Below are 16,764 nucleotides of genomic sequence, written 5' to 3' on the forward strand. Positions count from 1 at the left end.
TCACCTCAGCCTCCCAAAGGCGCGGGATTACAGGCTGAGCCACCGAGCCCGGCCTCCTTTACACTTTAGAAATGTAGACTCTTCAGCCTGAAAGGGCCTAAGAGGTCATCTAGTCCAGGGACGGTTTTTATCTCCTGTGTCATTTCCACCTTTTGGTATTGACAACTAGAAAAACAGTACCGAGGAGGATTCTGAGGGCACCTCAGAGATCTGTGTAAAGAGTATCACGATCAGCCGGGCTTGGTGGCTCAGCCTGTAATCCCGCGCTTTGGGAGGCTGAGGTGAGTGAATTGCCTGAGCCCGCGGGTTCGAGACCCGCCTGGGCAGGTGAGACCTTATCTCTACAATAAATCAAAAAATTAGCTGGGCATGGTAGCGCACGTCTGTAATTCCAGCTACTTGGGAGGCTGAATTGGAAGGATCGCCGGAGCCCAGCAGGTCGAGGCTGCGGTGGCCGGAACAGCCACTGCACTCCAGTCTGGGCAACAGAGTGAGATTCCGACCCCCCAAAAAAAGAGTATCACGATCAACTAGTAATGTCTGCCATAGTCGTGGTAGTAGTGAGTGGTGGTCTGTGTGCCAAGCATTTGCTGTCTCTGATCTAGCCCATACTTCCATTCTCAACCCAGTCTTAGCCCTAGGTCAGTAGTCCAAGGCATTTCATTCTAGTTTGGGGCTGTTATTATAGAGCCCTTTCTTCAACCTCCTTGAAGCTTCTTTCAAAGATCCTAGTTCTAATCTGTGGAGTGACTCTGAATGAAACTGGCCCTTTATCCAGAAGCCCTTCAAGTGTTTGAAGGAAAAGAAAATGCCTTTCCTTTCTTTTCCCAGCCCTTCTCTGTTCCAGCCTCAATGCCCCACCCCAGTTAGCCCTCTTTCCTATGACAGGGTCACAGAGGTGAGATCAGAGACATCAAAAGCAGAAGGAACTCTGGAGACCAGCTCCATCTTGCTTGCTAACAAGAAGGAAAGGCAGGCCTGGGAGGTCACACGACCTGGGGTTCCCATTGCAGCTTCATGGCGGAACTGCACCAGTGCAGGGAACTTGGTACCTGATTTTCCCAGCTCTCCTTATGCCCAAGGCACCATTGCAGCTGGGGCAGTGCTCACAGATGAGCTCGGAAGGAATCCTGGTGTGCAGGGGAGAGTGCAGGGCACAGGCTGGCCACACTTCTTGTCCTTTGGCCTGCCCTCTTTCCCAACCCTGCGAGCAGGGGGAGCCTCACCTATGCCCTGCTCTTCAGTGGTTCCAAGGCTTTAGCTCCCAGCGTCCCACCCCAGAGGCCTGCTCCTCCTCCCAGATCCAGGACAGCTCCTTGGATACCTGCAGGGAAGCGGCAATCCAAGAAAGCAGCAAAGTCACTCTGCACCTGGGGCTTTGGAAATAAGCAGCGTTTTACTCCCCATGCTTACCCGACTCCCCCCAGAGTTTGTCGCCTTTTGGGTCTCTGACCCCAGCGGGTGGAAGTCTGTCCTCTAGGCTGGAGGAGCTGAGATCTGAGTCACTGTCACTGTCGCTGGAAACCACTGGAAAAGACAGACATGGGCACAGGAGGTCACCTTTACTGAACACTGCCAGCGGGCAGCTTGGACGGAGGGGGCCAGGGCAGGTCTCCCGCCATGACACAGGGGTGGAGAAGCTCAGCTGGCCCTCTTGTTTGGGGCATGAGAAAACAGTGACCCAGGGACGAGAGGGTGCTCCTTTCTGCCAGTCAGCGGTGATACCCAAGAACCAACACAGCAGGGAGGGTGCACCCCTTGGCCAGCCATCTCCACATGTCACCCCTCCCTGTGGCAGAACCAGAACCCTCTAGCTGTGGTAGAAGCTCTCACTGGGGTGCAGGCGCAGCGGCTCTGAGGCCTCCACTCGGTAACACAAAAGGCACAAGGCAACACTCAATGGTCACAAGAATGACGGTCACTGCTGACCCTTCTGGAGCATTCCAGGTGCTTTCCATAGATTAATGTATTGAAGCTTCAGAGTAACCCCGAAAGACAGGAAAGTCACTACCCACATTTCACAGGTGAGGAAACTGAGGCATACGCCCAAGGAAGTTAGTAAATGGAGGAGCCAGGATTCTAACCCCCGCAGGCTGACTCTGGTGTTCACAACCCTTTGACTGCCAGCAGGCCTGGTGCCCACCCCAGCTGGTCCAGCCCCTCTCCGTGGGGTCCTGTCTGTGGGGTCCTGTGACGGCAGAAGGAGCCAGACAGATGGGGCTGGAGTCCCGGCAAGGGGAGGGAGGCCACTCTCACAGCCAACAGTCACTGTGGCAGAAACTCATTTTTTTGGACTAAGTGGGACCACACTTGGCTGGCTGCTCAACAGCAAGAGTCATAATACAGGATATATTCATCCTTACACATTCTATTTTAATTTTAAACACAGAAATGTACATCCATTTGCCAATCTTTGGAATCCGGGCTTCGGTGCTTCTTGGAGACTGGGCCCAAACAGTCTTTCATGTATAAGCTGCATCCATATTGCCTTGTCTATGACTCCAGTCGCAGCTTTGTGAGTTGAAGCAGGAGCTTACAGACCCTGGCAAAGCAACGGGACTGCAGAGCCTTCCAGCTTTTCCATTTCTTCCTCTTGTTTTTTTTTAGAGTTGTCCTGCCCACTCTTAATTCAATACATTAATATATATATATATTTTGAGACACAGCCTCACTCTGTCATCCAGGTTGGAGTGCAGTGGCATGATCATGGCTCACTGCAGCCTTGAACTCCTGGGCTCAGGCAATCCTCCTGCCTCAGCTTCCTGAGTAACTGGGATTTCAGGTGCATGCCACCATGCCTGGTTTATTTAAAAATTTTTTTGTAGAGATGGGGGGGGGGTCTCACTTTGTTGCCCAGGCTGGTCTTGAACTCCTGGGCTCAAGCGATCCTCCTGCCTCAGCCTCCCAAAGCGCTGGGATTACAGGCATGTTCTACTGCACCTGGCCCTTCAAAATTTTTTTTTAAAGCAAGTGGCTTCTATCAAAACTTTCCAAAGTCTTGGTTTCCATGAAATAACTCTATCTCTTTTCTGACTTTTTTCACCAATGTATATAACATTTAAGTGAGTGATATAATTATAGTAACAATTATAACTAGCAGGGCATGGTGGCTCACACCTGTAATCCCAGCACTTTGGGAGGCCGAGGTGAGAGGACTGCCTGAGCCTAGGGGTTCGAGATCAGCCTGGGCAACTTAGTGAGACCTCACCTTTACAAAATCAAAAAATTAGCCAGGTGTGGTGGTGTGCACCTGCAGTCCCAGCTACTTGGCTGAAGTGGGAGGACTGCCTGAGCCCAGCAGGTTGAGGGTGCAGTGTGCCATGATCGTGTCACTGCACTCCAGCCTGGGTGATAGGGTGAAAACACAAACAAACAAAAAAACACAAGTAAAGCACACAGATAGGGTTGGAATCAAAGGTACCAGCTTTCACAGGTGACTAGCGCAGAGGATGGGGCAGGAGTCCAGGCTGCCCGTCAGTGTATCTATTTTGGGAAATGCAAAATGCTGGTTATGGCAGGAAGTCAGACGGGCTGGGCTCTTAGGCGAGGCACTGCACTGGGACTTGGTGACCACTCTCTCACTCAAGCCTCCAAATGACCTGAGCCATAGCACTCATTTGGTGGGAGACACAACTGGAAGCAGAATCGATCAAGACCAAAGTTGGCTAACAGGTTTCCTCTGATCCTCCCAAGCCCTCTCCGGAGCTGGAGCTGCGTGTGGAGAAGGACCTGAGACTCCAGGAAGGCTCAGCAGGAGGCACGCCTGGTCAGTTAGGGAAATCTACCATGGGCACGGGAGGGGGAGACGGTAGCTTCTGCCGGGATCCAGAGCCTTCTGGAAAATCTTCATTCCTTCAGACAACGACCCTGCTCAGCTAGGGGAGTCACAGGTCATGGCAACCAGAGGGGTGGAGCCGGCCACCTTTCGGCGCTAAGAGGTCTCAACACAGTGCTTCCCTGGCAGTGTGGCCAGCACATGGTAGAAGCTTCGTGAAGGTCTATGAGCAGGTGGCTCTTGCCTCTTCCTCGTCCTCACGTCCTGACAGTTTCACTGCTTGCGTCAGTCTCCTCCTCCCTTCGTCACTGGTCTTCTCTGACTTGAACTCCTGTGACAGTGCTCCACCCAGACCCCAGCCTGCAGGCATCTCCCTGCATGTTCTCCTCTGCACTGACAGGGTATGGGGGACGTTGGAGTGAAAACACAACACCCAGCTCAGCCCCCCTGAAAGGCTCCCTGCACCCCTGGGACCACACCAAACTCCTGCCCTCTGAGTGCCTCTCCAGCTACGTCCCACGTCACTGCTATCCCGCGCAGAGCCTCCGGCCCCACACAGCCCCAAAGTGCTTCCCTCTGCCCAGAATGCCCTGCCTTCCCCTCTTCTACTGGCTCAGCTCGGGCACCACCTCCTCCAGGAAGCCCAACCCCTTACCCATGCCCTAGCTGGCTGAATGTCCTGTGCTCTGCTACAACTGCACCAGCCACTTTCTGCTGTTTGTATGTCTGCTTCCTCCACCAGACCATGAGGCTCCTTGAGGGTGGGGACCAAATTGTGCCCACAAACGAGGCTGGTGTGGCTCTCCCATTTATGGCTCCAACCCACACGGTGGGGTAAGAGTGGTGAGCACATGGCTGGGCCTGGCGTCGGGCCTGGAGTTTCCTTCCTCCGTCTGCTCGGAGCCTGTGCCTTCCTCTGCTCTGGTTATTCCCCTCCCTGCCTACCAGGAAGAGCTCTACTTTGGCTTTCCGGGCTTTTGAGATGTAGCATCAAGAGGAGGTGGGACGGGGCACAGTTGAGTCCGTGTGCCCCCTTCATGGTACCTAAGAAATGCAAGCAAAAAATCCTGGCTTCTTGTGCAATTGCTGCTTTTCAGGTCCTGGCTTGAGCTGCTTTGCTCACGAATCCACTAAGACTGGACCCAATGGGTGCTGTCATATAAGCATTTACACAGTTTTGACTTGCTGCCGAAATACCAGCCTCGTGGGTCTCCTGGCAAAGGGATGGGAGGAGGTGGACATGAGGTAGGGATTCCTTTAGACACTGGAGCAAGTGGCTCCCCACGTCTCCCTGGGGCAGCTGCAGAGGGACTGGGGGACAGTGGCTAATCCTTCTGGGAGCAGGGGGCATGTCTGGCAGCCAGGTCGCTGTTGTGCTAAACAACGGGACAGTCCCTGTGGAGAGTGTGGTGATTGATCTCCATATTGGTTTCCTCATCTCCCCGGCAGAGATCTTTTTGGACAATCTATTCGTGCTTCCTGATGTGGCATGTCCCATCTCTCCCATGGCTGATATGCAAGCTGTATGCATTTCGGGACTGGAGGTGGTGCCGAACAATGCCTGGTCTTTGGTGCCAATGGGCAAATACCGAAGGGCTTGGAAGGAGACGAAGGTATGAGGTGTCCCAGGACTCAGGTCAGGGTGACAAGCTCGCTCATGCCATTTCTCTACGCTCTTCCTGGTTCTGTCATTTATCTTACATGGTCACCGTGGTGGGCTGGGAGTAGGCTAAAACTGCAAGACAGCTGTGCCAAGCTACATTGTGAGTCTCGCACAAAACGGCAATCTAGAGGTGTGGTTAGGGTACTACGTGGCTGTCTCCACGTGATGCCTGTGTGCACGATGGTTTAAAAAAAGTCTCCTTTTATAGACCCCAAAGGGTCACAGCCATGGAAAAGGGGGAACAGCCTAAGATGACAACTGAGCTCATGAAGGTGTCACAAAGGGACCAATCCGTCGGCAAGACAGGTTCACTTCTTGCAGACACATTTTCCCCTGGCTGCAGCATCTTGGCTCATTGTGTCCGGGACTTCAAGCTGGGGCTTACAGATCTTTGGGGGGCAGACCCAAATCCCATTTCTAATCCACCCTAATAAACCCCACTCGAAAGAAATAAACCAAAGGAAGTCAGCAGAGCCCACGCCGGGCCTTGGTACTTCCTGCTAGTGAGTGGGGAGGCACATGGAGAAGACCCCGTCGAGAGGCCCCGGCCCTGCGAATGCTGCATACTCAGATAGCCACAGCGCCCTCCGGCTGCAAAGGAAGAAGCCTTTTCTTCCTCCTCCCCTGAAATGTCACCATAGAACCCACACCTTGGCTGATTTGCCATTCGATTGCTGTCGCCACCTTTCTCCCTGCACAGAGCAGCTGTGATCGTCAATCTTCCAGGTCTATTAACAAAGCTTTTAGGCTCATAAATCTTTTGGCCCTGTTCTTCCACCCTCAGCAAAACACTCTGTGTGTCTGAAGACTGATATTTTTCCCCTCCTTCCTTTGAGTCCCCAAAGGCTGAGTCTGGGACGGCTCGTTGATGAGCCCTGTATTGTGCCCACGCCCGATTTTTCAGATGGAAGATGGGAGAACACCAGGGAGAAGCCCGTCCCCACAGCCTTTCGGAGAAAGGAGTATCAGATGGATTCACCCAAGCACCGCTGCGAGGTGGCGGGCAGGGGAGGAACTCCCCTCCTGGGCTCCCCCCACAGTGGCCTGGGCTGTTGGCAACCCTGAGGTCTCCCTATCATGGCCCAGAAGGGCTGTCCCGCTGGCCCAGTGCTCGTCCTCAGCAGCAACCAGCCCTGGTGCCAGCCGTGCCCATTTCTCTGGGGAGAGGCCAGCTTCTTTTCCTTCCCCCAGCTCACTCTTGGCTGGATTTGCAATTTGACTGTCACCATGGAAACTCAGAGTTTTGGTACATGGAGTGGGGGGAGATTCTTTCCTTCTGGAAAGCCTTTCTTGACTGCCTCAGAGGACATGGGTGGCAGCTGCTGTCCTGTGGCGACACCTGGTCCGGGACAGTCCTGGGGACAGGCGGGAGGCTGGCTGCTTGGCCTCACAGCACTGCATTGAGATTTGGGGGCCTGCTTCCAGGACCGGCTCACTCACCTCACCCCGTGACCCCAGACATCTCTCCAGCCTGCATTGCAAAAACACAGAGGCTGACCCGGGCAGCTGTTTCAGCTTTGGGTCAGCCCATCAGTAGAGGAACCCCTGATGCTCCTCTCTAGTCTAGGGTGGAAATGCCCCTTCTGGACCACACATCGCTGCCTGGCACAAGGACAGCCGGCAACCTGTGAGCTTGGAAGACACTTGTGAGCTACTGCTGCTCTGCTTGGAGGCTCCCAAAGCCCCCAGAAATTATGGGAATTAAAGAGGAAGGGAGATATTTTCAGCAAACATTCTGCCGAGGCAAAGCAGATGGTGGAAAATTTTGCATACTAAAAACAAGAAAATTTTTTTTAACGTAAAGGAATGATGATAAGGTTCTGGGGGCTGCATAGACATTCCCAATTAGCCCTCCCCAGCCCACTAGGTGGGCACAGCTGCAGAGACGTCTGTCCCCGCTGGGAAAGGTGACGGCTGCCCCACCTGCATATAGGGCAGCGTCTACAGCCTGAAATCCCACGGACTCCCAAGACTGGGCTCTGCTTTGGGGGTAGCAAGAGTGGAGTCTGGGGAGGTGAAGAGGCCCCAACTCTGAGTCAGACCGACTCGAGTTTGTGTCCTGCCTCGGCTACTTCCCAGCTGTGTGACTTTCTTTACCTCTCTGTGCTCAATGGGCTCGTCTATGAAAAGGGGGACAGACTCCCTCCTTGGGTTGTTGTGAGGGTTAAAAGAGGTAACATAGTCTGTGTCTGGCTCATGATAGGTTAAATAAAACAAGAGCTGTTTTATGCAGGAGCATCTGGAACTCATGGGTGCATACCATGTAGCACAGAGCCAGCCTCTCGGGTCCCAGGACAACCTCAGAGGGGTGGACTCACCTCTTCTGAGGAACTCACAGGTGGATTTGCCTCTTTGGAGGGACTCATGGGTGGATTCACCTCTTTGGAGGGACCCACGGTGGATTTGCCTCTTTGGAGGGACTCACAGGTGGATTCACCTCTCCTGAAGGACTCATGGGTGGATTCGTCTCTTCTGAGGGACTCACGGGGTGACTTCCAAGGGATTATAGATCCTAAGTTGTGATTCATAGGATGTGAGAGCACAAGACGCCCTCAGAAGCCAAGAAGTGGCAGAGCTGGGATATGACCCCAGGCTTTTCTATTGTCAAAATCCCTGACCTTGAGGCTCACCCAGGATGACAGCACCCCAGGATTGGCCTCATCCTAACAGCTCTGCTCCCTCAGAAATTCCTCGCCCAAGTGGCCAGTCTCCTCCCTGTCTCCTCAGTTGGTCTCTCTGGGCACCTTTCACGGCCGGAGACCGTAATGTGGGGAAAAGACTTGTAATTTGCTCTCCACATCTGGGGTGGAGCTCTGGCCCTGAACACCTGAATCTCCTTCTACCTCAGTCTTCTCATCTGGAAAATGGAGACAAAAGTAGCTCCCAATAAAATAAGATCAAGTAGGACAAAAGGCTTCGCAAGTTTAAAAAGCAACTCAGGTCTATAAATGTTATTATTATTTTTTAAGTTGGAGTCTCACTCTGTCGCCCAGAATGGAGTGCAGTGGCCGCTCCCGGCCACCGCAGCCTCAACCTACTGGGCTCCGGCGATCCTTCTGCCTCAGCCTTCCCCGTAGCTGGAACGACAGGCATGCACTACCACGCCTGGCTAATTTTGGATTTATTGTAGAGATGAGGTCTCGCCAAGTTGCCCAGGCGGGTCTCGAACCCACGGGCTCAGGTAATCCACTCACCTCAGCCTCCCAAAGGCGGGGATTACAGGCTGAGCCACCAAGCCCGGCTTATAAATATTTTTAAAAATTTGAATCTGATCCATCCTTCAGGAACCCATTCAAATCATGCCTCTTCCGAAAAGTCTCCTCAGCCCTGGGAAAAGAGGGATGGAAGACTGGACCACCCTCCTCTGCCCACCCAGACATGTCTGGCATTGCATTTCTTTTCCTGCCAAGGCCTGTCTGGATGTCCTCATCTGTGTCAGGAACCATTCGAGGGCAAGGCCATGCCCGATCCGGGGCTGCCTCTGCCCTCGGCCTCACCGCTGGGCCGTGGGCAAAGCGGTCACTCGGTAAATGCTTGCTGGCTGTTTTCCTGACAGTCCTCCCAGAACAGGAAACCACTCTGTACAAAGAGCAGGGCTGGAGGGAGGTCACAAAGGGGTGGCCAGCCAAAGGAACGGAAGCCCCAGAGCTCCATCTGCCACCTCTGACTCCTCTGAAGGGTTGGGCTTTCCACCAAGCAGGCGCCTCTCACAGCCTCCCCCTCAAAGGACACTCAAGGGGGATGCCCATGGCCTCAGTCTGGGTGAGGGACAGATGAATGGGGGAGGGGCTGTCAGAGGCCGGTTGCCATGGACACGGGATGAGTGGGCCCTGGGGGGAGAGTGTACTGTTCATGCAGAGCCAGTTCTTCTTCCAAATCTGGGGCTGGCCAGGGTGCAGGGGAACAGGTTCTTCCTCTGGTTTGCAGAGCTCCCGACTCAAACCTGGGAGAATAGTGCCTGGACAGGGAGAAAGAGGGCTCTGAGGCCTGGGGAGCCTGTCCTTGTAGGGAGGGGCCCACTGGTGGGCAGAAGAGGCTCAGAACCTGCTTCCTCCCTCCCTCCAGCCCTCCCTTCCATCCTCCCTGCCTTTCTCTGGGACCCTGGGGTCAGGAGATCTGGGTGTGCCTCAGGCCCCTTGCTGGTCACCAATTTGATGACTCCAGCCTCATGTCCTCATCGTGAGGTGGGGACAGCCACAGGGCCACCTCAGAAGGCTGATGATAAGGACACAAGGCTGGGGTGGTCAGGATGGTGGCCAGCAAGGGACCCCAGGCTGCCACGGAAGGTCCCTGAGGATGGCCCCAGGCAGGGAAGGCATCAGTGGGGACAGCACAGACCAGGCTGGGAATTCAGATTTGGGGAGTAGAGGGTTTCCTGTGCTCGCTTATTCATTTACCATCGATTTTAATTTACTCCCTCCTTCAAGCTCAGAGACAGACAGGAGGCACCGGGTAATGAAGACAAATCCTCAAATCAATAGAGACGTGGTCACCAATATTGAAATCCTGTGGTCCTTGCCTTCGCTTGAGGAGCTCCAGATAGAAAGAGAGGTAGATGGATGGACGATAAGAATAGCTCGCTCCAGAGAGAACAGGACGCACTGACGTGGGCTGGGGTGTTCAGGGAGAGGGACAGTCAAAGAGAGCTTCCTGGAAGAGGTGGAATTTAAGGACAGGCATAATTTAGACAGATACAAAAAGCTGAGGCTGGGGAGTGCCAGGCATCCCAGAGAACAGAAAAGGCAAAGGCAGCGGGATCCTTTGGGGCCAGGTCGGCCCTACAAGTGTCTACCTCCTGCCCACTCCTTTGCTGGAATGCAGGCTGTGCCCTCGCATGCTCCCTGACTCCGGATCTTCCTCTCTGTAAGTCCCTGGTCTTTGCCTTTCTTTTCTTCATTTCTCTGTGCCTCTGTCACTGGTGCTTTTTATCTCCCTCTGCCTCTCTCATCTTGACTTCCTTCTCTTCTGTGTCTGTGTCTCTTCGTGTTCCGAGTCTTCTAGGGGTGTCTCTTGGTTCCTTTTTCTATCTTTGCCAGTTTCTCTCTCTCTCTCCAGTCTCCGTCTCTGTGTCTCCTCCCCAGGCCTCCCTGCCACATTTCCTCGGGGGCCAGCTTTCTCAGCCTCTGCCTTTGTGCCTCAGCTTCCCTCACCTGGGCTGGAATTTCAGTCCTTCCCTGGAGCCATGAAATCTGTGCCTGGAACTGCCTGCTTTGCCTGGATCCCACGTCTACCCCGGGGCAACTGAGGTAAGGGAACCCACCCCGTCTATCCTCGGTAGCAGGAATCTAGCTGAGCCCCATCTGCAAGACTAGCCTTCACTGTGATGGGCAGGAGGCCCTGGGAGAGAACTGCTGGGCTATCTCCCCAGTGTGGTTATCTCCGAGGCTTCACTGCAGTCGGACAGGGCAGGTAGGCCCAGATCTATTTACTGCACCCAGGTCCCCAAGGCCACTCAGCCCGAGTGGACAGAATTAAGTTGTAGGTTCCCATGGCGAGACAGGTGAGCAGCTGGAGACAGACATGCTTCACTGCGTGAGGCAGAGCCCTGCACAGGCCGAGTGCATGGTGGGAGCTCTGGGTGCCTTGGCCAAAGCGAAGACAGGGCTAGCTTTCAGGGCCTGCTTTCCCATTTCATCTAAGACAGGGGCAAGGGGCTCCGAGACCTCACCTTGCATCTGGAATTGGCCAACTGGCTGAGGCTGTCGTCAGGTCTGGGCAAATTCGAGGTGACAGCCACACTCCTGACCTCTGTGGTGAGGTTAATGAGGGCCTTCTACTCAAGGGAAATCAACCTCTGAGCCAGTGAGGGCACCTAGGGGTGTGCTGTGGGGAGTGGGATACTGTGTGAGAGGTCAACAGCAGCTCATTCAAGCTCAGGATTTCAGTTCTGGGGGTGGCCCTTTCATTCATACCCACCATCACCGTATTTGTGTTTGGCTTAACCAAGGGCTCCAGAGATCAAGACAAGTTCATTCGCATTTTTCCTTCCAAAACAGCCACATAAGGGATTGCCTGAGCCCAGGAGGTGGAGGCTGCCATGAGCTATGATCATTGTGATTGTGCCACACGGAACTCCAGCATGGGTGATAGAGTGAGACTCTGTCTCAAAAACAAGCAAACAAAAAAACAGCCACACAGATGCGGCCAGGCCTCCATCTTCCAGAGATGTAGCGAAAGGGCCGTGTTTCCTGAGTGCTTTGGCATTTCTCTGCCTTTCTATGCTGATGTTACGGGGCAAATTATTTGACCTCCCTGTGCCTTAGTTTCATCTTCTGCAAAACAGGACAACAGCAGTGCTCCCATCACAGGTTGTTGAGGGGATTACACAAAATAACAGATGGGCAGCACCTCGCACGGCCAGCAATGAGCAGTCAGGGAATCCATGGCAGCTACTGGGGCATGTTGCTGTTTCTAACCACTCAGCACTGAGGCCTGAAGCCTGTCCCTCTCACCTGCACAGACTAACAGGAAATGGTCCAGGCCTCAGCTGAGCCTGGCAGAATGGTGGCCACACGAGAGGACTGACCTGCTGTCAGGGTTTTTCCCAGGAGGGGAGGCCCACGGTGGTCTGGGGCAACACAGCACTGCCCCACACCCACACCCAGGAGCCACAGACAGCATTGCCTAGAACTTTGTTTGATTGTTTCTTTTCTTTTCTTTTTTGAGTTGGAGTCTCACTTTGTCACCCAGGTTGGAGTGCAGTGGCATGGTCACAGCCACCCCAGCATCGACCTGCTGGGCCCTGGCGATCCTTCCCCTCAGCCTTCCAAGTAGCCGGAACTACAGGCTGGTACTACCACGCCCAGCTAATTTTTGATTTATGGTAGAGATGAGGTCTCACCAAGTTGCCCAGGCTGGTCTTGAACCCTTGGGCTCAGGCAATCCACTCACCTTGGCCTCCCAAAGTGCTGGTATTACAGGCTGAGCCACCGAGCCCGGCCTAGCTTTATATTTTTAAAAATCCCAGGTACTTCCAGCTCCCCAGGACTATAGAACCCATGCGGGGAGGAAAATGAACGGAGCCAGAGAAGGCGATAATTAAGCATAAGTGGCAATCCTGGGGGCAGACTCTGGAAGGAAGATTTGGTTAGTCCATGGCACTTAGTGAATACTTATCACAGCACAATGTGGGGATGCTGGCGGGTTTGATGGAGTTTCATGGGCAGCAAGTGTCCAGCGCGCGCGCACGTGCATGCGTGTGAGGAGGTGGAGCCAGCATGGACCTGGGTCCGCCCTCCCAGCAGAACAGCTTCTGTAGACAATCCAAGAGCCGCTCCATCACCTGCCTAAAATTCCTCTGTAAAGTTTCATTCTCTGGATTTAGAACTGTAAGATACAAAAGCTGCAAGGGAACAGACTCTCCATCCCAGCTCTTCCTCCATCCTACTGATGGGGAAACCAACACCAGGAAGGGACCAAGGACTTCCAAAACCAAGGCTTTCCCGTCAGGAGTCCCCCATTATAACACTGGTGAGGCCATGGAGGTGATGGTGGTGGGTTGCCTCTATGCTCACCACAGCCACCATGGGCAGGGTCATAGGGTCAGGATTAGGAGTAGGGACCAAAGATGTGACATGATCACGCCCCAACCTTCCACTGGCCGGGTGGAAAGGTCAGTGAGTGAAGAGGGCTGGAGGTGAGAATCCCTTACTTCCACAAGAAGCACAACTATTTTTTCTTGCAACAAGTGCTCCTGTTGGCCCATCTTCTATTCTCTGTCTTTTCATAAGGTCATGAAAGAAGAACGACTTTCCTTTTCTTCTTAATAATGCTACAAGGGTGATGCCGAAAGAGTGTCAGATAACAGAGAGGGGTGGAGGCTGTGGCAGACCAGAGAATGCAAGCCCAGTGTGAAGGGGGAAGCTGCTATTTACCCTGCCCAAGTTTTCCAGAGAGGGCAGGTATTGGCAGTCCTTCTGATTTTCAAAAAGGAAGCCGGAGCTCCACTTTTTCAAAAACCAGAATTCTCCGCATTTAAGCAAATTGACAATGAATGTTAAGCAGTACGGCAGAGCAAGTCACTGCTCTACCAGTCTGTGATCCATAATGCGGGCAAATGCTGGCTCTCCAAGGACAGATGGCATCCCACCTCCCAACACGGAAGCCCTCCTGCTCCACTCTGCTTCCTTCTGCAAGCTCCAGCCACCCGGCCCCCTGCACACAGCACACACTCCCAGCTGCTCTGAAGGCTGCGGGGAATTCACGTACCACAGCCCATGTGACAAAAGAACAGCAAGACCAAGAGTCTGCTGGAGAAAGACTGGGGTGGGGGTGGGGGTGGGGAGAGGGCAGCTGAGCGCTCCAAGGAGCTTCCAACATGCTGATTTCTCAGGAACAGAGAAGAAGGAAGGCGGCATAGCAACAGCTGGCTCTGGGCAGTGAGCAATCTTGTCTGCAAAGAAAACATTTTACAATCCACAACCGTGGCTCATTAAGAATGAATGGGTCTACTGGTATAAATAGCACACTGCGTTAAGAAGTCAGGAAACAGCATATGCGTTTGATGGAAAAACGGCTGCCACGAGACTACTTATTAGCTCAGGTGGCAGTGGCTCTGCGCTAAAGAGACAGAGGTCTCAGGTTCAAAGCCTGGATGGGCCATGTGGCTTTTTCGGTCTTGGGTCACAGCCCTGGTCCCAACCTGGGATGTGACTCCGGACACACAGCAATAGCCCATAGGGAGCTTTTCCCAGTTTCTGACCCATGGGATTGCCACTCTGATATCTTGCTTCTGCTTGAATGCTCCCAGCGACAGGTAGCTCACTCCCCTGTCCCAATACAAAATATTCAGTTGTGTGTTTGGGTGACTACTGATCGAGGAAACAGAAATGTCTCCCGGTTCCGCTCCATCTCTGCTTTGGGAAAAGCAGCCCTAACTGGTCATGCCATCCATTGTATGTGACTATGGGCTGCAAGAAAGAGGGACACCCTGAACAGCAATGAGTTGGGCCAACCACTTCCTCTCCTGAGTATGGGGATGGGGGTGGGGCAGATGCTGAGATCGGAGGGAGTACCAGGCGCAGAGCAGGCAGAGGGAGGGGGCACAGAGCTGGTAGAGGCAGAAGCAGCCCAGTCACCCCTCCATCTCCATGCGGCCTCCTCTCCCTCCCTTGCTTCTGGGAGAACCTTCCTCAGCAGCCTGGCAGCAACCCCTCAACTAGAGCCGGCCTCGGTGGTCTCTGGTCCTGGCAACCAAGTCAGAAAGGAAAAAGCCAGCATGTGTGCAGACTGACCAAGAGCTTGACTCCACACTCCATCCACGAGGAGAGAAGCCTGGACCCCAGGCCCGCCTGGCCTCAGCCTGGCGGCCTACGTGACTTTGGGCAGACATCCCCCTTCTCATCCATCATGAAAGTCAATTCTGCCGTCTGTAGCTGCCCCCTAGACTGTTCTGAGCCTCAAATGAGATAATGACCATGAGTCACAGAGTGCTCTGGCCGAGGCCAACGCAGCACCGTGTGACCGGCTTCTTCAGGAAGATGGGGAGATGGCAGCATTGGTGGGGAGGGCAGGTTAGCGAGGGGTCATTCAGCAAGGGTGGCCCCAGATAAACATTTGCTGGACCAGACTGCTCGACCCAAGCAGAGCCCAAATGCTTGCTTGCACTGAGCCATGAATAGGGACACATTCAGGGTTTTACAAAATTGTTTAAAATCTAGCAAGCCAGTGAAGTGATCATGAAACTCCTATTTTTCTTACGACTCCCTAACTGGAACAAATCCAAAACATCGAAGTTCTTTTCCGGAACAGACCTTGAAGGAAGCCAGCGTGTCGTCCTATTCAAAGCCATCCAGGAAGCCTGTGCCCCCGCTCAGGAGAACGACAGAGAGTGGGAGGGGAAGGATTCCTGCAGAGAGTTCTGGAGAGGGATAGTGACCCAGGACTCAGCAGAGGAGGGAAAATGAGTTTGTCTCACAGTTGGAGTTGCCTGTCCCAGTCAGGGCTTTTTGGTTTCTCTGCCTTCTCAAGGGGATGATGGTGAGGAGGAAATGGGTATTTATACCCTGGGAGTGGGACTTTTTTTTTTTTTTTTTTTGAGTTGGAGTCTCACTCTGTCGCCCAGACTGGAGTGCAGTGGCCGCTTCCGGCCACCGCAGCCTCAACCTGCTGGGCTCCGGCGATCCTTCCTCCTCAGCCTTCGGAATTACAGGCATGCGCTACCACGCCCAGCTAATTTTTTGATTTATTGTAGAGATGAGGTCTCGCTGCCCCAGGCGGGTCTCAAACCCGCAGGCTCAGGCAATCCACTCACCTCAGCCTCCCAAAGGCGCGGGATTACAGGCTGAGCCACCGAGCCCGGCTAGGGAGTGGGACTTTTTAGGGTCTGGGATGGAGGGAAGAAAGGTAGAAAGGCTTTCCCAAACCAGTGTAGGACAAAGCAGCGGTGGCCCCTCCCTGCCACTGGTGCCAGGATCCCAGGGAAAGGTAAACACCACAAAGCCTCACTAATCCAGGGGCATCTCCTAGGAGCTTGCCCTCTGGCTCCCATCTGAGAAAGCCCTCTGAACACAACATGGACTCTAGAGCTTCAGGCCTCGATTTCAGGTGCTCAGCCACGGCTGAGAAAGGTGGGCAGACAGACTACAAAGTGGACCCAGGGCAACGGTGCCTCTTGATAATAGCACTGGAGGCTGACAAAAATAAGAAGCCATATCCTGTCAAGTACCCTGAGCAATGGATGTGGAGAAGCACAGAATTCTGAGACTAATTCCCGCATATAATGATTGCAGTCCGATAGGTTCAACTCTGGCCATCCTAGGGAATCAGCTTTGCGATTGGTGTGGTGGATACTGTGGGACAGCTTGTCCAGCACTGAACCAGTCCCCTCCCCTTGTCTGCAGCAAGTCTGCAGAAGCTAAAGGCTTGCTCTTCCAGCCTCCCCTTTTATCTGTCTTGCTTTATAGTGATGATGGCTGGAGCTGCAACAGCCATCTTGTGACCATGAGGAAATGAGCACAAATTGTAAAGACCTCTGTCCTGACATCACTGAGCTGTGGAACCAAAGTGCATTACCTTCCTCTAAGCTTCCTATTCTATGAGAAAAACATACAATTTCTCATCACTCAGATATGCCAGGCTAATATGGTACTCCCACCCCTACTCCCAGCAAATCTCTCTCACACAGCTCCAGGGTGGGAATCCAGCTCAAAGAAAAGAAGGCTGCAGAAGAGGTGGGTCTGGCTCTAAAGGGATTATGACCCAATAGCTCAAGTTCCACCATTGAGCTATTGGGTCATAATCCCTTTAGATTATGACCCAATATCTCACAGGAGACCAAAGAGACCAGGCAGTGTGTAAAAGCTGACTTTATTACTGCCATAAACTT

The 16,764-nt window shown here is 53.5% G+C and overlaps 1 protein-coding gene across 1 annotated transcript in view; it reads right to left on the bottom strand.

Moving 5' to 3' along the window:
- The window catches only part of RPH3AL (rabphilin 3A like (without C2 domains)), a 111,788-nt gene that overhangs the window by 3,238 nt on the left and 91,786 nt on the right, over positions 1–16,764 (bottom strand). The window contains exon 7 of the mRNA XM_021710341.1: positions 1,414–1,527. Within this exon, the coding sequence (XP_021566016.1) occupies positions 1,414–1,527 (114 nt within the window). The remainder of the gene's footprint in view (positions 1–1,413; positions 1,528–16,764) is intronic.

This window comes from Carlito syrichta, unplaced genomic scaffold (assembly GCF_000164805.1).
Source record: "Carlito syrichta isolate Samal-C Ts95f unplaced genomic scaffold, Tarsius_syrichta-2.0.1 Scaffold288457, whole genome shotgun sequence".
Classification (NCBI taxonomy): Eukaryota; Metazoa; Chordata; class Mammalia; order Primates; family Tarsiidae; genus Carlito; species Carlito syrichta.